General features: G+C 39.0%; 2 protein-coding genes across 6 annotated transcripts in view; one reads left to right on the top strand and one right to left on the bottom strand.

Moving 5' to 3' along the window:
- Window positions 1–2,449, top strand: part of snx9b (sorting nexin 9b) — a 46,333-nt gene extending 43,884 nt beyond the window's left edge. For all 5 annotated transcript variants that reach the window (XM_053242020.1, XM_053242023.1, XM_053242021.1 and 2 more), the window contains one exon: window positions 1–2,449. In XM_053242020.1, coding sequence (XP_053097995.1) covers window positions 1–48 — 48 coding nt within the window. In that variant the 3' untranslated portion in view covers window positions 49–2,449.
- si:ch211-203k16.3 (fibrinogen-like protein 1) overlaps window positions 2,435–25,572 on the bottom strand; it is a 27,495-nt gene continuing 4,357 nt past the window's right edge. The window contains exons 2-7 of the mRNA XM_053242026.1: window positions 11,628–12,152; window positions 8,145–8,379; window positions 6,681–6,818; window positions 4,688–4,904; window positions 4,323–4,518; window positions 2,435–3,076 (exon numbers count right to left, since the gene is read on the bottom strand). Of these exons, the coding sequence (XP_053098001.1) occupies window positions 2,930–3,076; window positions 4,323–4,518; window positions 4,688–4,904; window positions 6,681–6,818; window positions 8,145–8,379; window positions 11,628–11,966 (1,272 nt within the window). The 5' untranslated portion in view covers window positions 11,967–12,152 and the 3' untranslated portion in view covers window positions 2,435–2,929. The remainder of the gene's footprint in view (window positions 3,077–4,322; window positions 4,519–4,687; window positions 4,905–6,680; window positions 6,819–8,144; window positions 8,380–11,627; window positions 12,153–25,572) is intronic.

The following is a 25,572-nucleotide window of genomic DNA, read 5'->3' on the forward strand; positions in this document are numbered from 1 at the left end:
ATTGCGGAGAAGCTGAGACACGCTCACAGTCAGTTCACTACCATGTAAAGAAGAGGACTGCACTGAATCTCACACACAGGGCTCTCTTCCGCTCTCTATTTTTCTTACTCACTCTCTCTCTTTTTCTTTGTCTCTGTTCCTCTTTAATATCTGTATTTGTCTATGACCTCAGTGCCATAAAAAGATTTTGTTGATCTCAGACCAAAGGAGGTTTGCTAAAATATCACATCCTCTCTATCTACATGAAACATCTGCCTGTAATGTTCTGTTTTTAAGCCAAGGTCTTCATCCCAAACGGAGCGAGGATGTAAGAGGTAGCACAGACACCAGGTACTCTCAGTACTCTTTAACACCATCACTCGCTGTGTGTTTCCTTAATGCTAATTCCGTCCAGTGTTTTCTCTCCAGTCCACTGAGGAGATTATTATGGATATGATATTTGTGCCACTAGGAGGATCAGTCTGAATTTTTATGCTTTGAAATTGTGTATAAAGTTTTAAAATTTAGATAATAAATAAAATTAAGTTGAATTTGCATGTAAATGTGATCTCATTTAATTCTAAAATAATCAGATTCAGCAAAATTCCTGCTCAGATTTTGGTGCCACAAATCATTTTATATTTACTTTATGAAAGTCGTTTCAGCCAATCAGCAGTCAGGAAATGATTGTGTGCCTCATGATGAACATGAATCGGAAACTGAATCTGGACTGGATCTGCGCTGCCAAAGTACGAACGTGAAATTTAGGTAACACTTTATTGTTTCTGCTTATGTGTATTATTTATACACTGGGCATTCATAGCACATTCATAAGTATCATAGAAATTATGAAAGGCTTCGCTCAAAAACCGATGAGGTGACATCACAACATCATCTGTATCATTATAAGCAGACAGTTGAAGATTTGTTTCTGTGAATTTTATAGCTTTTGTTGTTTTTTCCCCTCTAACAGCACATTCATGAAGCGTTCAGATATCAGCTATAAAATCCAGTATTTGGGCTTTTTAATTAAGTGAAGTCGTAGAAGGTAAACGTGGGTGCAGTAGATACTGTTACCACCATGAAGTTGATTATTTTCCAATAACAGCACATCCTGAAGTGTTGTATTCCTCTAACGAAACATCAATTTGCCAACTCGAGCAATTTTTATTTATTACATTATAGTGATTATAGTTACATTTACTGTCCATGAAACAAGTCACTGAGGTTGTAACGGCTATAAACAGTCGTCCCTTTACTTTAATTAGACAAAATCTTGCAGTTCTTACCGAGAAATTCCTGTCCTGAAGTATTGACTGCAGCAAAAAACTTTACAACCAGCTTTACCACTGACTGTTACAAAGCACTGACACTGGAGACTCCTTCCATAAATGTTAAATAAACATCTCAGAATCGACAAAGTCGACAACGCTGTAATAGAGTGTATAAACAGAAATGAAGAACTTGCTATAGATGATGAAAATTTACAGTATGTTTGACCTATAATAATAATAATAATAATAATAATAATAATAATCACTATGTAAAATCATACTGTGTAAAAATCTTTACATATGCGTTGCTTTAGATAAGATTTCTGCAATGCTTAGGAGTGTTTTATGAAGGCCCAATGTAGAAAATAAAGTGTGACCAAATGAGTCACATCAGAATTTGTTAACATTGAATTTTGTATTGAATTGTGTTTTAAAACTTTACCTACAAATTCCTTTTTTTTTTTTCTTTTTTTTTACAATATCAAAATAAATATTCCAGTGGCACAAATGTCATGTCATGTCCTATGGGACTGTGATTCAATATGAAAGAAAAGAATCGTCTATTAAGAATGACGAGGTGAACGAGTGTCTTACACCCTTTTTTCCTACAGTGTCTTTTTTTTTTTTTGGTTGGTTTATTTTGGAGTCGCAGAGGTTTGGCCTCTTCACTGTGCCTTTATGTGCTGAGGAACTTCAGCATGCGTCATATGCTATGCACTTTCCATTTACAGTGCCAAAATACAACAAGCAATGTGTATAACCTGTCTATAATCTCACACACACACACACACACATATACATACACACACACACCTGATCACAAGTCTGGTTTTCAAGCATCTAAAGGAGGGCTGGTCCTTTTTGCACATGTATTTTTAATCTGATATCATACAAATGCTTTTTTTTCCTCCAAAGAAAGCCACATTTCCATCTCTGTGCAATCTTTTCTTTTTCTCGAGCACTTCTTTTCCTCCTCACACGATCGTGTGTGTGTGTATATATATATATATATATATATATATATATATATACACAAACATACACACGTTAACAGATGCATGTGCTTCAGTTCATGATGTATCATTTTATGTATAGCGATGTCTGCAATGTTATTTGCACCATGAATGATATTAAAAAAAAAAGCCACAAGTGTAATTCTGATATGATTTAATAAACTTTGATTTGTATTCTCTTAATGTGGAATTATTTTGTGAGCAGGACAGCTCTCTCGGTGGTGTGTGAGTTGAGTATTAATGAGGAGGGATGAAGCAGTGTGTTGTTTTTAATCATGAATGTAATTCATGTGCCACGGTTAGTTGAAAGTCAAAGACGCGAGTGTTCCTTTCAGCCAAAAAATATAGAATTTAAATTAATATTGCTATACTTTTAAGAGTAACCAAACATTTCAGGCTAAGATGATGATCCTTAACAAAACAGATGCAGGCATATAATGAACAGTAAATTGTCGAAAGGTTGAATGGATGAAAATTACTTACTGGTCTTTGGCCTAAAACCAAAACTTTTTAGTTTACCCCTATGATTCAGAATAGGAAGTACCACAGAATCCTCTCCATAAAAAAAAAAAGTCTACTTTCACCCTTCAGTCCTTTCCACCCTTTCACCCTTTCCACCCGTCGTCTCCCATCAGCGCTGATTGGCCGGCTACAGCGGGGCCGTCAGGGGGATAGGTGTGGGCGGAAGGTGCGTGGCCGTATCATCATGGTCACTTTACGCAGAGAGTAATAGTCCGAGTCCTTCCAGGTGAACCAGACGATGCCGTTGGGTCCCAGCGTATTTTTCCCCTTCGGAGAGTAGCGTCCACCCTGAAGAGCACACAGAAATACTGTAAACACATGTAATGTACAATATGGAAAATCAATTGACTACATTTATGTTAAGGCTAGTAAGAGACTGACGCTACAGTGTAGAGTGTAATGATGCACCAGTGCTTAGTTCAGTATGGCAATGTTGCATTGAAATCGATTCAAATCACTTTTCTTTGTATAGTATCTTTAATAATAGACAAGGGTGGACAAAATACTGAGAAATTATACTTAAGTGAAAGTGTAGATACTGTGTGAAAATCTTACTCAAGTACATATGGAAGCATCCAGCCAAAAATGTATTCAAGTAAAAGTTAAAAATAAAAAAAAAAGTTATTTTTACTTACAAGTTACATTTAAATGTATTCAAATATTAATCAATGAAAACTTAATATTTTTAACTGATGACATTTAGTCATGTTTTCTTGTGACAGGTAACATGTATTACTTCTCTAAAACCTTTAGAAGGTGATTTTTGTTTTAAAGCAACTACGCCATCATTTTATCATCAAATGATAGTCTCACTTGGCATTAGCAATAATAATGTGTTTTATATATTATTATGATTTTAGGTTTTTAGCATTGGTCTTAGGTTATTTATTATCTATTTATTATTATCTTTTTTAATGCTGGACCTGTGAAACGGTTTTTGTTCTTTCATGTTTTTAACATGTTGAATGACAAATAAATGAACCTTAAACCCTGAGCATAGAAATCAGGCTGACATTAAAATAGACGTAGCTAGTTAACGTGTGCAAAATTTGCATAACTTACATCAACATGGTTTGAGGTAGGGTACAGAGGTAGAGAAACTCAAGGGTGGTGACGAACTGGCGATTTCTGAAAGATTTGTTTAATACATCGTTTAACCTGATTGGACAATAAATTGAGCCTATTTGATTGATGTACAGCATACAGTCATTGGTTGGATGAGAAAGAAAGAGATTTGTACTAAGGACTTTGAAGATCTAAATAAACATGTAAGGAGTGAAATGTAAGGTTTTTTTCTTGGAAATGTACTTACGTAGGCATACAAGTGTTCAATTACAATAACAGACAAGTATAAATACCACAAAATAACACTTAAGTATAGTAACACAGTGCAATTACTCCACCCCTGACCTGAGATATTGTCACAAAGCAGCTTGAAAAAAAAAATCCCTGAGATGACATGAGGAAGAAACCTTAACTTAAAAGGGATATATCACTATAAATCATTAGAGTATACAGGTGCAGAAGGGTTTACCTTGTGGTAGACGCCGTTCAGGTTGGCGTAGAAACACTGGTTGTACCACCAGCCTGCGTGTGAGATCTCAGCGCAGATGTTTCCTGTGTCGGGGGTGCTGAAGTCCTGCTTGTCATGATACCAGCTGAATGAGTCTTCAACTGTACCACTGAAGCCAGAGACATGAAGCCTGTACTGGGCCGTCTCGTCCTCAATCCTGCCCCACACACACACACACACACACACACACACATACACACACACACACACACACACACACACACACAGAGTCAAATCAGGATTATAGATTACACTTTACTTAAGGGCAGTGTTAATGAGGATAATGACACATTTATAAGGGTTTTATAACTTCAGTTCGTCCTCACCTGAAGCTCTGGTAAAGAGCGTGTTTGCGTTTGCCGCTCCAGTCCTCCATGTCTATGCGCAGCGTGTAGTCTCCCTGAGTGGACAGGTCATGGATGTGCTGATTCCCGAGCCAGTACTCAGAGTTCAGGTCTCCGAAACCGTCCTTATATTCCTTCCAGCCGCGGTCGAATTTCACCGAGCCGTCCTGCCGACGCTGAATCACGGTCCATCCGCCACCTGAGAGAGAAACAACACTTCAGAGTGCAATACGAGCAAATTACAAATAAAAACCTCTTACACGTAAACCTGTGAGACAGTCAACAGCATGTCGATACTCAATGCAGCAATTTTCAACATTAATCCTATCGACAGCACTGTTGTGTATGTAATTATCACAAATAAGAATAGGGATGCTTCCTTGTACGAAAGTCAGGTCAGCTCATTTTCATAATTAGATTCTTACTAATAGCTGGAACTTCTGTGGTGAATTTACATTTGAATTTCTTTTTTCTGACATTTTCTTCTGGGATTTGATTTACTAGAAATGACATCAGGTCTACCAAAGTACCAGAATTAGCTGTCTGCTTAGATCATCGTCCCTTTCACCCCACCTACAGAAACTAAAGTGACTTCTTTCCTGCTCTCTTGGCCTCTTTGTGCCTGAATGAATTATATACACTGTTTTAGTGTGGGATTTTAAGTGTGGTGATGGTGAACAATTAACTCATGTTGACTTTTTTTCCACCCATTTTCTACTAATTTGGACTTTTTGGCCAATTCCCACCCACCAGCCACCTCCCCCTGTCACACGGCAGCTAGCAACCAGGGAGTGTGAAGGCTAACACGTGCTTCCTCTGAGACACAGCCACACACATCTTTTCAAACTGCTGCTCTTGCTGCACCACAGGGCGGTGTAACAGTCTCAGAGGAAAGCGCTATCCGCCCTCTTCTGCATACATGTGCTCACGGATGCCTACGATTGGCTAGTGTCACTGCGATTGATAAGGCATAGCAACTATGCCCCTCCCACTCAAAGAGGGGAGAATTTTTCTGTCTTGACTCCTGGCTACGGATTGCTATGGCATCGATATTCTGACACTAAAGCGACTCGGGCGCAATGTTAACATTTAAAAGTGATTAAAGGAATGAGAATTAGCAAAATGTCTGCACTACGATTCAGATAATCATGATCTACACCTAATGCTGTAAAAAGGTTGGCCAGCTGTAATTATGTCTATTTAGCACACAGTTATAATAATATAATATAATAAGCCAAGACAATAGTTTCTGTTAATATTCTTCATGTTTGTATCTTAAAATCTCACCATGGACAAATATGACAAAGTTGATCTGATCTTGCCGAGCGTCATCCGGCAACACTGACCACTTAACCTACGGGGTTAACAAACTGATGCTAGAAAATGAGAGGACATGAAGACTTTTGAACAATTTCAATCCAGATGTGATACGCGCACTGGCTCTGCAGGCTCCGTTGATCAGTGTCACTTTTTAAACTAGCTGGAAGAAGGAAAGTAAGTCATGTGCATAGAAAACAGAATCGTATCTTATCTTTTTGCAAGCGGCTAGAAAAGTAGAAAACACACCAACACATCGGTCTACATTCATGGCTCGCGACTGACGCATTGTGGAAGCTCTGTTTTGTCATTTCTACACGCTTTTCTGTCAACAAGTTGTTTACGCTACTGGTTTCGAACTTGCATTATACAGTTGATTGTTTTAAATATTTATTGACGGAGTTCAACTGCTGCCCTAAGACTCAAAATTACTGTCTGGGCCAATCACACACGCACACTACAGATGCTGTAGGCAGAGATTTGATTAAACAAATATGCAGATCTGTGTAAAGAAAATCTACATCACACTGTCTACTCTAAAAAAAAAAAAAAAAAAAGAAAAAAATAAATAGTTTTGTACACTACCAATGAACAGTCAACGTTAAACTCATTTAGAAACTGCAGCTTCACTGAGAGCCTGTAGTAATCCAGCCATTACCGTCCATGTCCATGTCGCAGTAAACCTCCACAGGCATGGCTCCTAATGACGGCACCACCGTGTAGATCCCGGACCGCCGCACGCCGTTGTAGTAGATGGAGGCACAGTCAATGGGGCAGTTTCTGACATGCTGCATCTCTAAAGGCACACAAACAACTCGTGTTTGATTATATTATATACACATTAATTAAGTTCTTGATATAAAGTTAGTCATGACATGACGTCAGACTGTACATGACTATATTTTATTTCTAAGCAATTTGAGTTACAGGTGTACAAAATACAGAAAAATGATACGTGAATACACAGTATGGAGTACTGTGGCAAAAGCTTACTCATTTAAAAATAGTCAAAACTATGACTTTAATCATACACTTAGCTTTCCTTGTCGCTGGGGTGGTACTGTTATCTTTTGTACCTTTAATACAGACCATTCTCCTGGAAATGTGGATACAGTGTAACGTTAAATAATATTTTAAATACATAATCAGACCATAAAGCTTTAAAAGTACACCACACACACATTGCTGGGTAAAAGACACACACTAAATACACAAAAGGTGTACGCTTAAGAGTACCACATCAGTGACATGGAAAGATATAGTTTATTAACTTTTTTTGTGTGTATAAGATCCAATCAGATCATCTTTATTCATTTATATTAAAAAAAATATTACATTTTTCAAGTTCAACTAATAAACCATTGTTTGGTTTGTCATAACAAAACACTTTTAAATATAGTTAAAAAGTAAAGAATAAAACACTTGGGGGCACGCTGTTATCGGAAAATAAACAACTTCCGTGTCACACCACGTCAGCGTTGACTGTTTTCCAGTAAACGCATGTTGTAATGTTTTATTCCTCTGTTACTACAGTTACTTCTCAACATCAACTTTTTTTTTATAATTTAAGAATTATATATTGTCATTTTTATCTCTTTATATTTACATATGATGTTGTGGAACATTTGTAACAAACAAGTTATTTCCTGTTATCACTTATGTTTTTAATTTAAATGGTAATTTTAATCTTATTATAAAAATAATCAGGTATTAGAACTAATTAATATAAATCTTTGCACTATTGTCAGAGCTGCTGTTATAGAACATTAATCAATATTTCTGACCAATCAGAATTGAGTATTCGACATTGAATTAGGAGCTGGGCTAAAGAAAATGAAAGAAGAGCACGTCAGTGAAAATATAAGATTAAAAGTGTGTTTTTTAAGGTAAAACTATGAAATTTAAGAATTGGAAATATTAATTTGTAGCTGCAAAGTACAAACCATAAACATGTCCAAATAGAACGTTTAAAATCTGTTATTTTCTGTTATATTCTTGTATGTTAGCGCGCCCCCTGGTGGCTGCCAGGCTAAAACCTTTAACAGCAGTTCATTTTAATTTTGCTTCTCATTCATTCATTCATTCACGGCTGAGAGATGTGACTAGTTATTTTCCAGCTTACCGGGGTGCAGGGTGTGCTGGGTGCTCAGCAGCGGGCTGGTGCGGACGATGTTGATCATGCACCCGGGGTTTCGGCGAACTTTCTCCACCAGCATGGAGAGGTTGTGGATCTGAGCCTGCAGGTCGGAGATGAGAGAGCCCTGGACGTGCAGCAGCGTGGTGGCCTCAGCGTACTGAGCCTCCAGCTCACGGAAGCGATGCTCCTGAGACGAGTTCAGACGAGACTTTTCTTCACTCTGACATTGACATGAAAAGAAACAAAAATGTAAAACACTTTCCTTCAAGATCTAGTGCTAGAAAAGAAGACCAAACCTTAGTAAGTGTCTGTATAGCTCTGCCTGAAAGGGTGAAAAACAGCAAGATGATCTACAGTCAAGTCCAAAAGTTTACACACCCCTAAAATAAAATAAAACAAACACAAAGAATCTTTATTTGCAGCAACAGGAGTTTTAGTGTGTTAAGCTATTACAAGTGACAAAAACAGCAAAATAGTATATGGTGTGTAAGGAATAGAACACTTGGAGGCATGCTGTTAAAGGAAAATAATCAATGACGGCAAGGTAAAATGAAAGCAGAGCCATGAAAATGATGTCGAAGTTGATTATTTTCCTATAACACCATTCATGGAATTTTTTATTCCTCTTATAACACAGCAATTTAGCAACGGTAATATTTTTTCATCTATTAAAGAATGCCATTTTTATCAGTTTATTGCTACATTTATTCTTGTGGAGCACCTGTGAAACAAGCTAGTTCCTGTTATCACAGCTATAAACCGTCATTCCCTCACCATCCTCTCTTTTTTTCTTTCTCATAAAGTTAATAAGACAAAGTGTGTCATGGTACTGTAAACTCATCTGTCGTTTTCCAGGGTACAGTTTTATCTCTGACTGATACAAAGCGCTGACACTGGAGACTCCTTCCACAACACACAAATCACCATATCAATGATTGTACAAGTCCCTATAAATGAGCCGTTGCTACAGAAAGGAGAACATATTAGAACAAGTACATTAATATAAACCTGTGATTTGCAGCTGCTGTTGTAGAAAATGAATCGACACCTTCTAACCAATCAGAATCGAGAACTCAACACTGCTTTGGTATAATATATCTTAATATTTTAAATATCCAAATGATAATAGAAAATGTTTATAAAATACAGGTACATTTTCATTTTCTTTCCGTTTGAAAAGCACAAACGCTTGCTCTCAGCTGTAGCTGTGTGAGCGAGCTGTGCTGTTAGTAAGCCGTTAGCGCAGGGTGACAAGCTTACGAGCACAGATACAAGGCCAAGCACGTGGGGTCAAGGTCTTCAGTTAATCCTGTTAGCACTCGGGGTCAAGGAGAATCGAGAAAAGAAAGAAAAGAACCAAGGCCAGTCGGTGCAAACTGCAAAAAACACCACTATTGTGGTAAAGAAATAACAACAAGAGCTTTTTATACATTTCAGATAATAAAACCCTGCGTGTGATCATTCTTATAGAAGTATCAGGACGTTGGATTTGGGCATTTCCTGTTCACACTTGGTTCAGGGTTGGGTTTCTGAAGATTAATAAGCTGTAAGGGACATTCACCGACCCCAGTCATATTATTCTGCATGCAGTATAGTAGACAGTAGAGTTGACTGCAAAAGTTTGTACTCGCTTAGAACAAAAGAACACTTTCAGAAAAAATTACTTTATAGCATGTAGTGTGTCAGGTTTCACAGATGAATCTTTATCACAAGCGACAAAATGGTCAAATTGTGTAGTACGTTAAGATAACGATATTACTTTAAACGTTTGCGTCCACCTTTATAAATGTGATACGAATATTCTGTAATAGCTTGTACACCCATCTTCGTCTTGTATTACACATCTTCATTTCATAATTCTCAGATTTTTGGACTTTTTTGAAGTTGTCATATTCAGCTCACGTTCTTCCTGATATCACTGCCTTCTTCAAACCATGTTTGGAAACTGAGAGAGTCATGACAAAAAAATATATAAATTATAATAATAATAATAATAATAATAATAATAAAAAAATAAAAATAATAATAATAATAATAATAATAATAATTTTAAAAAAATAATAATTATAATAATAATAAACTATTTTACTGTTTATTTTGCCTTAATATTTTTTAAAAATTCAATTTGATAGTTTTTCACCCAGAAATCATGGGGAGACAAATGTTTGCACTTAACTATGATCTATTATTTAGTATTAATTTTCCGATTTCTATTATCTCGTCTTCGCAAATTAGCATGTGCTAATGAAAACTGGTAGTCAAGGAATGACATGAGCAATACATATAAGATTATTTTGTTCATGGCTTGCCACAAAGGAATAAAACAATGTGATGAAAGAGGGCGTATCATATATCTGATTATTTCATCTCACTGGACTACTTCATCCCTCCTGTCAATCATGCTATAGACACACCCTCAACTTTACTGCGCAAAAACCCAGACATGGACAAACTTAGTGCTGATCGGCGGCACGGCCAGATACTAAATACAAAAAATGCCAATGCCCAACAAAAAAACAAAACAAGTAAATCTAGGATCTGTTTTTCTCAGCAGTTTTCTGTAGTAGTGCAGCTGCAGATCACAGCAACAGTTATAGCTCATTCGCAGGGATTTGTACAGCACACCCTCCACATAAACCCATTATAAAACACGTCATCCTTGATATGGTGAAGTTTTCTGTAAGGAAATGTTTATGTAACATTTATGGAAGGAGTCTCCAGTGTCAGAGCTTCGTAACAGTCAAAGGTAAAGCTGTAACTAAGTGAAAAAGGACAGATGAGTTTACAGTGACATGGCACGCTTGGCTTATTGACTTTAAGAGAGAGAAAAAGGGAAGGACTGTTTACAGCTGCTGTAACGTAAGTGAAAACAGGAACTAACTTGTTTCGCAGACATTCCACAACCTTAAAGGTAAAAATATGAACAATGTTGTTCTTTAATAAATACATAGCTGCTGTGGTACAAGAGGAATTAAACACTTCATGATGTGCTGTTACAGAAAAATTAAATACTTCCACCGCTGATTATTTTCCTACACCACCACATCCTAAAGTGTTACATTCCTTACGTATGAAAGCTGGCCAAGTGTAATGAGATGAAAGTTGAACTCTGTTAGCCGCTGTAGATTCTGGGAGGCGGAGCTTCATGGGAGGCGGGTAAAAGTAAACAAGGCATTCCTGTGTTTTTGTAGTTTACCTTGAAACCATTAGAGGCTAAATTCTACGCAGTGCCCCTTTAATCAAAAAACATCTGCCCTTGATCACATTTATTTGTCTGCCAGATGTGAAATCTAAGTCACTCACAGCTCCAATTAGGGCTTTTTGCTCAACTTTAACTCTTTTTAACCATTTATTTTCAGTATCCGTGACACAAACGTTAGTGTTTCTGCATCTACAGCTTTGGCACTTTGACCCAACTACTCTCTTGTCCATGTGAAGCAGCAGCTCGCTGGTTTGACGCGTACTGACCTGCAGCTCAAGGACTTTAACTCGGTGTCGATGGTTGCGCAACTCCTCCTGCAGCTCGGAGATGGTCTCGTGCAGCGCCAGGATCTGCTGCTTGCGCTCTTCGTTCTCATGGAGCCAGTAGGAGACCTCGTCCGTGCAGCGGAACATGTCGGGGCAGCGCTGGTCATCCAGCTGGGGCAGCGTGGCCACCAGTTTGCACGTGCCATCCTTCATCACCTGGTTACTGTACTCGCCGCACTGAGACGCGCTGACCTGGTGCGTGTGCTCCGAGTGGTCGCTGACGCTCGCCCCGGCACTCAACAGAACCATCAGGAGGGTCAAGAAATTCCCAACCTCCATCTGCGTGACTCAGTCGACCCCCAGGCCAGCTTTCTGGAAGGATCCGCGTGGCTCAGAGTAGCATGCTGTCCACTTTAACCTTCAGTCTCGGTGAAGAGAAAATGAAGATGTCTTCTGCAGAATCTGAATAATACCATCCTTCTTCCCATTAGATTTGTCATCTACAATCCAGTGCCTTTCTTTATCCTACAACAGAAATCAGGACACAGGGGGGAAAAAATAGGGATGAACTGACAACACAATCCCCTGACACACATACTGTATATCTGTGTGCTAAGTAAGGATTAAAAGACTTGGGGACATGCAGTTATAGAAAAATAATCAACAACGGGGTTGTGTGATGAAAAAAAGTTACTCCTACTGCCCTGAAGATGATTATTTTCCTGACAGCACATGAGGAAGTGTTTAATTCCCTCTTATACTACAGCAATTTGTCAACAATTCCAATTTTTAATTTACTAATGAACGGCATGTCATACTTTTTATCCGTTAATTGTTACATTTAATTCAATATATGCTATCCCTTACTAAAAGCAATCATAAAAAGTCTTTCCCTCATCAGCCTCTCTTTATTCACTCTCCTAAAGTTAATGAGAAGAAAAAATACAGCTTGTCATGTTACCAATAAACCGTAAAGACTTTTTACTTTGGCAGAAATCTTACTCACTTAAATGTTAAACAAACATCTCTGTACAGAAAACTACACCATTTCAATGATTATTAGTTTTTCTTTATTAAATAACTACGTTTTTAATCCATTCATTATTAGTCTTAGATCATGTGGCACATCCTCCATATGTGAATTAGCTGTTACCATAGAAACAACAATGCATTAGGACAAGCACTTTAATATAAATAGCTGGAACAACTGACAGAGCTGCTGTTATAAAAAAAAAAATAAATTAATCAACAACTTCTGAATCGAGAATTCAAAAGATATCTATACATGCTTGCAGATGTTTTCAGATTCAGAAAGTTAAAAAAAATAAGAGCAGGAAGTGACACCAAGCTGTTTTATTTCTGATTAGATTACTCATCCAGCATCATATACACGCATTAAAGTGCTATAATCCAGCCGGTCTCCTCGCTGCGTGACCTGAGGACAGCGCCGTGGGTTCCCCAGGTGATGCTGGTGCTTAAGCTTACAACATTAGAGAGCAGCTCCTACATCCTTCCTGACTAATATCTCCTGCCTGAATATTACCACTCCATCCGGAGAATGAATCACGGTGATGGACGAGGGTCCGGGTGCCTTTGGGTGTCGCTCTGACACTTTTATTAGACCGAGAGAATTCTTCCTTTTGTTTGGAGGACATTTTATTCACCCACATGATAGAAAATCGGCCCTTGGAGACGGAGCACGGTGACAAACAAATGGGTGCATTTAGGTTAAACTTAGTTACTGTGTGAAGTTACGTTTAATAAATACTCAGCTTATAGGAGGTAGTAACAGTCATGTCTCCACGTCATGAAACCGAGCACAGAAAAACAAGTTCTACACAACAATAAAAAAAAAAAAGGCAATGGTTAATGATTACCTGTAAATGATGATGTTTTTTCCCCTCATGGACCGCCTGTAGCATGTCTCTTACATTTCTCTCTCTCTCTCTCTCACACACACACACACACACACACACACTCTTTTCTCTCTGGCTGTTATGTGGAACAGAGGGACAGTCAGTGGACATCTTATCCCTGTAATCCTTACTAATAGGATTCGTAATTAAGGGAGTGAGACGAGAGAGAGAGAGAGAGAGAGAGAGAGAGAGAGAGACAGTCCAAGCATGCAAAGTATCCTACATCTATTAAGGGTGTTACGATTGGACTGATGCGTCGATTTAAAAAGCAAACGACTGAAATGAATCGAGGCAACAACCATAAATCTATGAAATCAAACATTAGTGGAAAAAAGGACAGACAATTGGTGTGTAAAAATAATTCAGATTTTTAAACTCTTGTAAATATTGTAATAAGCTAGTAAAGGGACTTGCTCATAACTTTGAGTTTAAAGTAGTCTTTCTCTGTGATCATCATTCATGAATTAACACATCAGGTTCTGAACAAAGTTGAGCAGCTACTAAATTAAATTGCATCATATGGTAGTAGATACAGCATTTTCTTCAAATATCGAATTGTTGCCTTAAGAATCAAAATCGTAGCAGATTCAGCGGTATCGTCAAATATTGAATCACCTAATCAAATTGTATTGCATCAGATTCAGTAGTTTCATCAAATATCCAACTGATGCCTTAATAATCAAAATTGCAATGTATCATGGTAGATTTAGTGGCATACTCAAAATATCCAATCGCCTTAAGAATCAAAATTGTATTGTAGTTCATGCAGTTATCTAATCAGCCAATCAGGTGGCAGCAGCACAATGCAAAAATCATGCAGATACAGGTCAAGAGCTTCATTTAATGTTCATATCAAACATCAGAATGAAGAAAGAGTGTGATCTCTGTGACTTTGTGGATGTTGGTACTAGAAGGATGCTTTGAGTATTACAGAAACTGATGATCTCCTGGGAATTTCACACGCAACAGTCTCTGGAGTTTACACAGGTTGATTGGCCTATTGGATAGCTGTACAAATGAACAGGTATAAAGGCATTCCTAATAAAGTGGATAGTGAGTGTATAATACTGAAACTAAAACAGATTTAAAGCAGTAGGTTGTGTTTCTACCGCCCTCTTCAGACCACTTTCTAATAACAGAAAGAAAAGTCAGGGGGGTGTGGTTGGTGTAAATTGCAACTGGAGTTAAACCTCCTCCCACATAATCCTCAAAAAAATTGTAATGACCAGATTGGTGTCAGTGCCTCTTTCACCACCACAGAGTAATTCGGTTGGTGTCAGCTGAACTTACAAGAAAAGAAGCAAACGGGACGGTCCACCCCCAATTCATCCTCCTGCAGCAGAATAGCCCCTGCACCAATTCCACTAGCCTCTACCCGGATTTTGAAAGGCTTTTGGTGAGCAACACAACAGGTTCTTCACTGTGATGAACGCAGACTGACAACGGGAGGTCAGTCAGTGGAGCCACCACTGTAGAAAAGTTACAACAGAAACCAGGGTAGTAGCCTACCAGCCCCATAAATATCATTAATATTTTTATTAATAATTATTTGTTGGCACTCGACAGTTGTTAACAGCCTCCACTTTAGCCCAAACAGGCCTTACCTCCCCTTGGCCAACCACTCTGCCAAGATAGGTGATTGTTGCTTTGGCAAACGTGCACTTTGATAAGTTGATTGTTAGGTTGGCTGCAACAAGACGGTCAAACAGGGCCTCAAGGTGCTGGATGTGAGCTGACCAGGTACTGCAGTAAAGGACCATATTAACCAAATACAACCAACCACCCAAGACAGAACCTTGTTCTTTAAATGCTGAAAAGTAAACGCAGGGGCATTACGTGACCCAAAAGGCATAACAGAGTAAGAAAACAATCCCCCAGGTGCAATAAAAGCAGAAATTTCTCTGGCCCTTGCTGACAATGGCACTTGCCAGTAACCTTTCAAAAGATTCAACCTGATCACAAATGTGGCACTCCCCACCTGCTCAACGCAGTCCTCCATATGAGGCATTGGATAACAATTAGACTTAATAACAGAATTTACTTTTTTTAAATCTGTACAAAACCTATCTGACCTATCAGGTTTAGTTACCAACAAGGAAGGGGAGGCCCTGTCCAAAAATGTTGTTCCTACTAGACCATTTTCTAACATGTAGTCGACTTCTTTGTCTATCCATTTGCACTTCTCCCCAGATAAACGACAGAATCTCTGTTTAATAGGTTTATCATCACCGATATCTATGTTATGCTCAGTCAAATGGGTGCGTGATGGTACGTCTGAAAATCAGTTTAACTTAATCTGAACTTTGAGTGTCTGAAAAGTTAACAAAACTAAAGCTTGATCACCTGGTTCAAACTGACGATGTCTGGCCTCACGATCTTTTCCTATGAAGTCCCAAGATTCTTAAAAGCAGCTGCACAGGTATGATGTAAACACTGCCAAAAATCATTAACATAATTTAGAACATAGGCTTGAGGTTCATCAGTGTCCCACTGGTCCCTGAGCACAGCTAATGGACCACAAACTGTGTGTCCAAAAAGCAGTTCATTTGGCATAAACCATGTGCTATCTTGAACCACCTCACATATGGCAAGCAATAGCCATGGCAAACCCTCTTCCCAAATATGTGAGAGCTCAGTGAAGTAAGAGTGCAACACTGACTTGAAAGTCTGGTGGAAGCACTCCAGAGCTTCTCGAGACTGTGGGTGATGAGCACTAGAAATGTTATGCTTGACCTGAAGCTGCCTCACAGCTTGAATAAATGATGATCAGTTTGTATTACCTTAGGAATGCCAAAGGCAGATATACATAAAGGAGGTTAAAGCTTTTTGGTCTTAATAGAGCGCAAAGGAGAAGCTGCTGGATAACGGGCACTTACTGCTGGATAATGGGATTTACTTTTCAGTAAAGGACCAACACAGTCAATTGTAAGGTATTTAAAAGGGTTTTCCATCACTGGAATACAATACAAAAGGGCTGACTTAATCTTTTGATTGGGTTTCTCAGTCAGCTGACATGTATGACAAAGTTTACAGTATTTGGAGACATCTTGTTTCAACTGAGGCCAAAAGGAATGCTGGAGTACCCTTTCCTTTCCCCTAGGTGAACAGCAACTCCATCTTGAGAAATAGTTAACACCAGTTCCCTAAATTTGGAAGGCACAACAACATGGGCCCATTTGCTCAGTATCAAACCTTTTCTGATGTAGTAAGCACATCGACTTTCTTTAACATTGTCTTGACAGATCGATTCAAACAAAGATTTTAGTGTGTGATCTACACTTTGCTCTCTTACCAGGTCTTCCTTAGAGACTGATGGTAAATGGATGATTAGCATTCAAATCCATCATAAAGTTCAATTCCACCAAGGAAGATGAGCATTGAACAGACTCGGAACATGCAGGTCCATCTACCCCCAGTGGGTTAAGCTTTGGTCATTGCCCGAGTGATAGCACATTCGCGGAAAATATTATGGATTTTCTTTACACTCTCATGTGACTGATTTGGGCACAAAGGAGACGATGTAAGCTCCAACGATGGGGAAATATTTTTCCAAACTCTGCCACCCGCTAAATCATTTCCAAGGATGATGATATCAATGCCATCCATAGGCAAAGAAGGATGAACACCCATAGCAACCTCCCCACACACTAGATCAGAAGTTAAGAAAAAACAGTGTAAGGGTACCTTTAATGGAACTAACCCAATACCAATAACCTGTGTTGATGTACCTGTGTCTGTATTTGGTGAGAAAGGTAAAATGCCCTCTAGAATATAACTTTGTGAGGCTCCTGTATCATGTAAAATTTTAACAGGTTTCCTCACTAAGGTGCCCTATCAAACCCGTCTGTAATGAAGTGCACATAACCCTCATCTTTTTCACAAAAAAGCGATGCTCCTCCCCCTCCACCACCTGGGACAACAACAAAGGGATAGAGAAGTCAGGAGAATGTAAGAGTGGTCTGCCACAGAATGCAGCTATTACATGAATAAAAGCCTGTTGGAATGGCTCCAACCACTGGACCAGATCTGACGCTCCCTTTTTGGTGCGGGTTTGTGACGTCCGAATAATTAGGCACAATCCTATAATAATAGCCAGCCAACTCCACAAACTCTCTCATCTCCTTTTTGGTCTTGGGTCTCAGGCAGGCCGCAATCGCTGCTGCATGGGGGGGAGGGAGGAGTAGGGAAAACCCGTGTCTGGGGAACTGTTTTCAACTGGTTTTGGCCGAATGCAAACGGGCAGCCGAGTACCCTGAGCTTCAGCGAGCAGAAGCACTGACAGTGCTGTGCGGGGGTGTGGCCTGACCCATTGCAAAATAGCCCGCTTTAGATCCGGGTACTCCAGCAGGTTCCTGACCCAAAGCTATTGGGCCACTAGCTGGGCTTCCCCCAACAGTAGTGGCAGCAAGCAGACCACTCACTGTGAGTCTGGCCAGCCCCACACTTCCATGACACACTTGAAGATCTCAATGAATGCTTCCAGGTCGTCCCGCAGTCCCATCGTGGACAGTGTGACATGGGGCATGGCTCAACGACCACTGGGGCTGCTGCTGGAGTACCCGGTGACTAGACCAGGCTCCACAGCACCTGCCGGTCCTCTGCCTGGGCCTGGAGAAGGGCTGCTCCTGCTCTGTATGCAGCCTGATGGTGCACCTGGTGGATGCCGGCGAGGGTCTTGATGATCTCTGTGAGTGGCAAGGACTCCATGATGGCCGATCTTTCTCAATATCTCGGGTTTTGGCACCAGTGTGACACTTTACGAGGTGGACTGGAAATGAGGAGATGGGAAACAGGCTTGGGACAACTCAAAAAGGGGCACTTTATTTTTCGTCACTATTTCTTTCACTTTTCTGCGATTTTATTTTACTATGCACATATATATATACACATGAGCACACACATCTCTGTGCTGTTCCACTCTCTCTCTCATAGCTCCCGTCTCTCCACCATTTTATCCTCCCCGCCAGTCAGTGCAACACAGAACACTTGTTAGAAAACTCGCGCACAGCTGCAGGTCCTTACCACTCACCTTTCCTGGCTCCGCCCTCCACTCACAAACCGGCGCTCGACCACGCCCCCGCCTCCACAGCCATGTACCAATTTTGGTTCAAAAATAAAATGGACAAGCCCCCACTTGGTACAGCCTGCTTTTGTAGTGGATGGATTTTCTTTACACTCTCATGTGACTGATTTGGGCACAAAGGAGAAGTAGTAAACACCAATGGTGGGGAAATATTTTTCCAAACTCTGCAACCCGCTAAATCATTTCCAAGGATGATATCAATGCCATCCATAGGCAAAGAAGGATGAACACCCATAGCAACCTCCCCACACACTAGATCAAAAGATATGAAAAAACTGTGAAAGGGTACCTTTAATGGAACTATCACAATGCCGATAACCTGTGTTGATATACCTGTGTCTGTATTTGGTGAGAAAGGTAAAATGCCCTCTAGAATATAACTTTGTGAAGGTCCTGAAGGGAGCATAACCCTCATCTTTTTCATAAAAAAGTGATAGTTGTGCAGTAGGAATGACTGACGACTCAAACCTTTTTACTAACGAAGCCACCAGGCCAGTTGAGTTTACGCAGACAGTAGCATCAGAAGACTTCTCTCCTATATAACTATTTGGACACTTTCCTTTCCAACGGCCCCTACTGACATAAATTACAGACACCTGGATTAAATTTTCCATCTGGAACATTCCTCCTACTGGTCTGGGGTGCCTCCTGAGAAGTATTTAATATTCCTGAATTCAATTTAAAATTTTCCCTTTGCGTACCACCATAATGTCGGTAAGCTGTTAACCCACGCGAATGAGCCAGGATACTCGTCGGCTAGAAATGCAGCTGCTGATGCAGTATAAACTTTATGCTCATTAATATTAATAGCAATGTGGTCTGGCACTGAACATTTAAACTACTCTAGTACAATCAGGTTGCACAAACCTTCATAAGTGGTTACCTTAGACAACTGCTCTAGCCGCACAGACAACACGCAAAAATAACAAAACAGCCCTTCAAACAAACAAGCAAGAAAAATCACATCAGTCCCTCCGTATGAGGAATCGATGCTACAACCTAACTAGAGGGAAAATAAATGAATAGTCCAATTAAATAGGAGAGGTGACAAAGTTATCACACCACACCTATTCATATACAGCTTTACAGTATATGAGAAACACTTCCCAGTGAACAGTTGATATCGTCAACAAAATAGACTTCATGTGAAAACTAATTTCACTGTTTACACAATTGCACTTGCTGACCATGTAGTAGTGCACAGTTATAGTAGGGAGTTATTTATAATTGCACTATTCGTCGCCACTCAGATGAGGATGGGTTCGTTTTTGAATCTGGTTCCTCTCAAGGTTTCTTCCTCATATTGTCTCAGGGAGTTTTTCCTTGCCACTGTCAAATCTGGCTTGCTCATTAGGGATAAATTTATAAGTTTAAAATGTATATCCTGAATTTATATATTTCTGTAAAGCTGCATTTTGACAATAGCCATTATTAAAAACACTATTCAAATAAAATTGAATTGAATTTACTAAATAGTTTTCTCCATGGCAGCACAAGTCCATTACAATGTCAATGTTGGACACACGGCCTACACAGGCAAAGTACACCAGTTAAACAACAAACTGGTCACAGCCTGCCTATGCAGTGGATGGATTTTCTTTACACTCTCATGTGACTGATTTGGGCACAAAGGAGATGAAGTAAGCACCGATTTTGGGGAAATATTTTTCCAAACTCTGCCACCCGCTAAATCATTTCCAGGAAAGATATCAATGCCATCCATAGGCAACGAAGGATGAACACCCATAGCAACCTCCCCACACACTAGATCAGAAGATAAAAAAAGGTGGAAGGGTATCTTTAATGGAACTAACCCAATGACAATAGCCTGTGTTGATGTACCCGTGTCTGTATTTGGTAAGGTAAAATGCCCTCTAGAATATAACTTTGTATCTTTGCAAGGGATCATAACCCTCATCTTTTTCACAAAAAAGTGATGGTTGTACAGTAGCAGTAGGAATGACTGACGACTCAAATCTTTTTACTAATGCAGCCAAGTTGATTTTATACAGACAGTAGCATCAGAAGACTTCTGTCCTATATAACTATTTGGACACTCTCCTTTCCAACGGCCCCTACTGACATAAATTAGAGACATCTGGATTAAATTTTCCATCTGGAACATTCCTCCTACTGGTCTGGGACGCTTCCTGAGAAGTATTTAATATTCCTGAATTCAATTTAAAATTTCCCTTTGTGTATCACCATAATGTCGGTAAGCTTTTAACCCGTGCAAATCAGTCAATATGTACTATTTGGCTATGTTCATTAATATAAGTAGCAATGCAGTCTGGCACTGAACATTTAAACTGCTCTAGTACAATCAGGTTGCACAAACCTTCATAAGTGGTTACCTCAGAGGCAGAGCACCAGCGAGCAAAATGAGCTGAAATATCAGAAGTAAATTCTACATGAGACTGATTTTGCCATTTCTTCCACTTCCTAACTTTTTGTCTGAATGCTTCTGGAACTAACTCACATATGCGTTAAGTACAGGAGCTTAAACTTTCAAGACTTTAATCAAGACTTTCACTAGGACTGAGGGCAGAATAAGCTGCTCGAGCCTTGCCTGTGAAAACATGCTGTAACATCAGTGTTTTACCAGCATCAGGCCACCCTCTTGCCACAGCAACACGTTCAAACAGTACGAAAAATGTATCAAGGTCTTTTTCATTAAATTTTGGCAGTTAACATAAATTTCCAGCAACATCCAAATCAGTCGCTCTCCCAACAGATTGACCGAGCATCCCTATACCAAAAAACAAACTCGGGAGCCTTTCTCTCTTATTAACTCCAGTTTCAATTGTTCAACCTTTAGCTTTTCTCTTTCTAGTTTTACTTCCACCTCCCTTTTTCTCTGCACTTGATCTGCCTTCATTCTGTCATGGTCTAACTGGAATTGTAACCAAAATTTTAAAAAAAACAGCCCTTCAAACAAACTAGTGAGAAAAATCAAAACACCAGTCCCTCCTTATTAGAAATTGATGCAACAACCTAACTGGGGGAAAATAAATAAATAGTCCAGTTAAATAGGAGAGGCGATAAAGTTATCAAACCAGACCTATTCATATAGTGTTACAGTAAATGAGAAACTTACCATACAACATTAGTTTTCTCCAAGTCCGTTATAATGTCAGAATGTTGGCGGCCTAGTATTCCACAGTCAAACCTACAGATTACCAACACAAATCAAGTCACTGCAGGCCTCCAAAGACACATGGCCTACACAGGCAAAGGACACCAAACAGTTGGGCCATATATCAATTCTGGTTCAAAATAAAATGGACGAGCCCCCACTTGTTACAGCCCACTTATGCAGGCTACAACAAAGTATGGAAAACCACATGGCAGTCCAAAACTAATTTGGCATTTTATTTACAATTAAGATACCAAGATACAAAGGAAAAGCAAACCAGGAAAAAATAATCAGGATGAAAGTATCACACCAAAACTACCTAGATACCAACTTCCCTGGAAAAAAGAGAGACCAAACCAGGAGCAGGCCTAGCCTTTATAGCCTTCAGGGGTGGGACATAACAGGCCAGTACCTAGGCAGGCTGCAATGCTAGGGGGAGAGAGAGTGAGAGAGAAAATAAATTATAAAATAATTTACAAAAAATAATTAACCTACAGAGGATAGACGGCCTAGCCGTCACACTGAGCATGAAGGGGGGGGGAGTGAGAGACGTGAGTAAAGCTTCACACAACAAAAATCCCTTTAAGCACAAAACAAATGGATTTCATATATCATTTTAAAAAAAAATATTTGCCATTACAGTATATCCACTCTAATACTGTGTCTTAATGAAGTATGGACAAGTATTAAAGATAACCTTTGACTGGGGGGAAAAAAACCCATTAAGTTGTGCACAAAATAAATCTAAATGCAAAATAATAAGATGCACTGCATCAAGTGCTATTTTATAAGCTGCTGGATAATGAGTATGGAAGCCATTTTTGCACTGATTAATGTGATCATCACAAAATACTCATGCAGCAATATATTAGTGATATAAATCTAATAGGAGTCTAGTATATCAATGCATGCTGTCTTCTTATTCATATATCACCGTAAGTGGTCTTTTTTTTATTTTTTCAGTTTTAAATTGTGTCCTGCTTTTATTTTACATCATACTGCATTTATTATCAACACGGAAAAAAGTGATCAGCTTCATAAGTCTGCATTTTCTATCCCCCAATTTTTCCAAGCTTAAAAGCGTGTACTTGTGTTTACATTCAGTGATCTAGACACTTCTGAAAAACCCTGACTAGGATGCAAGAAACTCAAGAAAAATCTGCCAACCTTGGAGAAGCAAACTACACACAGTGTGATTTTAATGATCTGAATGTGGAGCACAGAAAACTGGCTTAAGCGCGTGCATAACCCAACTCTGAATATGAGTAACCTGCCCACTATTAATATTATTGTAACCTTTGCACTTTGACTCAGAATACAATGAGTGTGTAAAGGTCACCAAAATATGCTACAATCCAGAAAATACCCTACACTCTACTGGGATAGCACTTTAACGACTGTTACTATCTAAACATAATTCTCCAGCCCTTTTTAGGCTCTTCTTTGTTTCTATAGTAGAGCTGATTCAGATGATCTGATGAAGCTCCTCAAGTGACTGGAGAAAAGTCGGAAAGATTATAAAACAAGTCCAGCTGTCATGACTTATTCCACATGATAATGCACTCTATAAGATATCTAATTCCTGATCAAATACTCTAAACATGATTTGTGGCATTGAGGTGTTTTTCTAACAAAGTTCTTTCAGTTGAATAGAGTTTTTTTTTTTTTTAATCTCCAAGGATCTACAGGAAACCACCGATAAATAGAAGTGCCTACCCAATATGTCTTTGTTAACCAAGTGGTAACATATCACCACTAAAGCCCTGTGCTAAATCCTCCAGCGCAAATGAAGAATATAAAGTGCTTGGTATTTTCATCATCCCCCCAAACCACCAGAGCACATCAACACGTCATCCTATGCGAAGGTGGGCAGAATGCAGCCACAAAAAAAACAAAAAAAAACACTGCTGCTGATGTGGTTCCTGAAGTAGAAAAAGATTTTCATAAAAGCACAGAATGATGTCAAGCACTTTCTTTACCTCCTGACCAATGAGGTCAGGAGTTGGGGCACAAACAAGTGAGAAAAACAACCATGAAGGACAAAATGCTGCTGAAATTCAATTGTTAATGAGCGAATATTAAGAGCTTTCTGACACTGAATCACAAAATTACCATTATTCCAAAAATCCTGTTAACTGTGTGACATGATGTCAGTTAAGAGAACCTGAATATAAAGTGTTACATCATTAACAGTGAATATTTAATATTTGTCTTGACGTATCTGTTCTACCTCTGCTGTGTGTCTTGCATATGTCCTGAATATAAAATGGACAAATCTTTATTTGAATTTCCAAGTGACGTTTTATAGTTGAATTAGATCACATTGAATGGTTAGAGTTAGTTGTGCAAGATTCAAATTCAATTTTATAATAAACACGTGTAGAAAATTCAGTTCTTCCAATTCAGATTTTCAAATCACTACTTTATTGGCTCATTGTGGCTGAAATGGTAGCAATCAAATCTGTGCTCCTTTGCTTTTCATAAGGTCCCTGGGAATAGTGGTTTGAAAATTTGAATCTGAAAAAAATTGAAATTTCCTGAATTTGAAATTTTACTTGCTTATTCTAAAATTGAATTTGAAACCTTTTAACAAATTTAAGCCATGGAATACAAAATTCAATTCAATTCAACTACAAAACCTTGCTTACAAATTGTAATAAGTGCATAAAAATTCAGCTCTGAACATTTTAAATTCACACTGCAGTGGCACGTTGCTTATTCCATACTTATGTTGCCTGAAAGACTGAGAGGTTTGTGGCAAAACTTTGCTTTCACTTCTTTGGAAAATGTATTTCTGTTGATTTTTGCATTATTGTCTGGTCATAAAATAACCCAAATTTGCGAATTTTTTTTTTACTTCCCACATATTTAGAGTAAATGTTCTATGTATTGTACAATAGCCTTCCAATACTTTAATGTTTTTCTTGATTTCTTGCTAATTTCTACTCTTTTTATTGTCTTGTTATCATTATGGTGCCTGCTGGTTGCCTCAGTGGCAATACTGACATTAAAATATGTCATAAGAATGGAAAGCCTTGGCTTACAACTATGAAATTGTAAGATTTCTGTAAGAATTCCTGATAAGCTGCATTAAAATAACAAAGCTTCAATGCAGGACAACGTCACTGAAACCTGCAAGGATCTACAGGGAACCTCAGATGGATGGAAATTCGTTCCTGGTATGGAATCTTTAGTTACTAAGGCTGCATTCACACAGCAGGTAAAAGATCTGATTTTTAGGCTTTTAGGCTGTTCACACAGTGTTTTCAATGTGGCTTATATCTGACATTAGTCTGAACAGATCACACTCCTGATCTGACCCACATGCACAATGGAACAGTGTGTCACATGATGCGTTGAAGCTCGCTGTAAAAAGGGCAGGTTATTCAGCCACAGCCATTTCTTCGGTTTGCGTCCTTGGTTTCTTTATATTTTGCTTTTAAACGTTTCACTTTCCTTTGCTGAAAGGAACACACCAGGTTCTCCTAAGGCTGCGTTCGGCCATTTCTTTCAAGGTCTCCTCAAACACAGAACGGTTGTGATATGAGTCTTGTAGTTTTGCTTGTAAAGCAACATCACCCTAAATGACACCCACCACCGAAACCTTCGTTCAGTGTTATCCTCCATCTTTCCTTCCTGGTAGCGTGAAATTATGAAGAATGTTAAGTTGCACTGACGCAAAAGCAACATGAATTGCGATCTGCCTCAGAGGTCGCATTGCCACGTATCGGATACGTATCGGATTTCAGTACCACATAAGAAAGTGGCCCTAATTGGAATTGAAAATGTCCAGATTCAGTGTGTGTGTGT

Source organism: Pangasianodon hypophthalmus, chromosome 19, assembly GCF_027358585.1.
Source record: "Pangasianodon hypophthalmus isolate fPanHyp1 chromosome 19, fPanHyp1.pri, whole genome shotgun sequence".
Classification (NCBI taxonomy): domain Eukaryota; kingdom Metazoa; phylum Chordata; class Actinopteri; order Siluriformes; family Pangasiidae; genus Pangasianodon; species Pangasianodon hypophthalmus.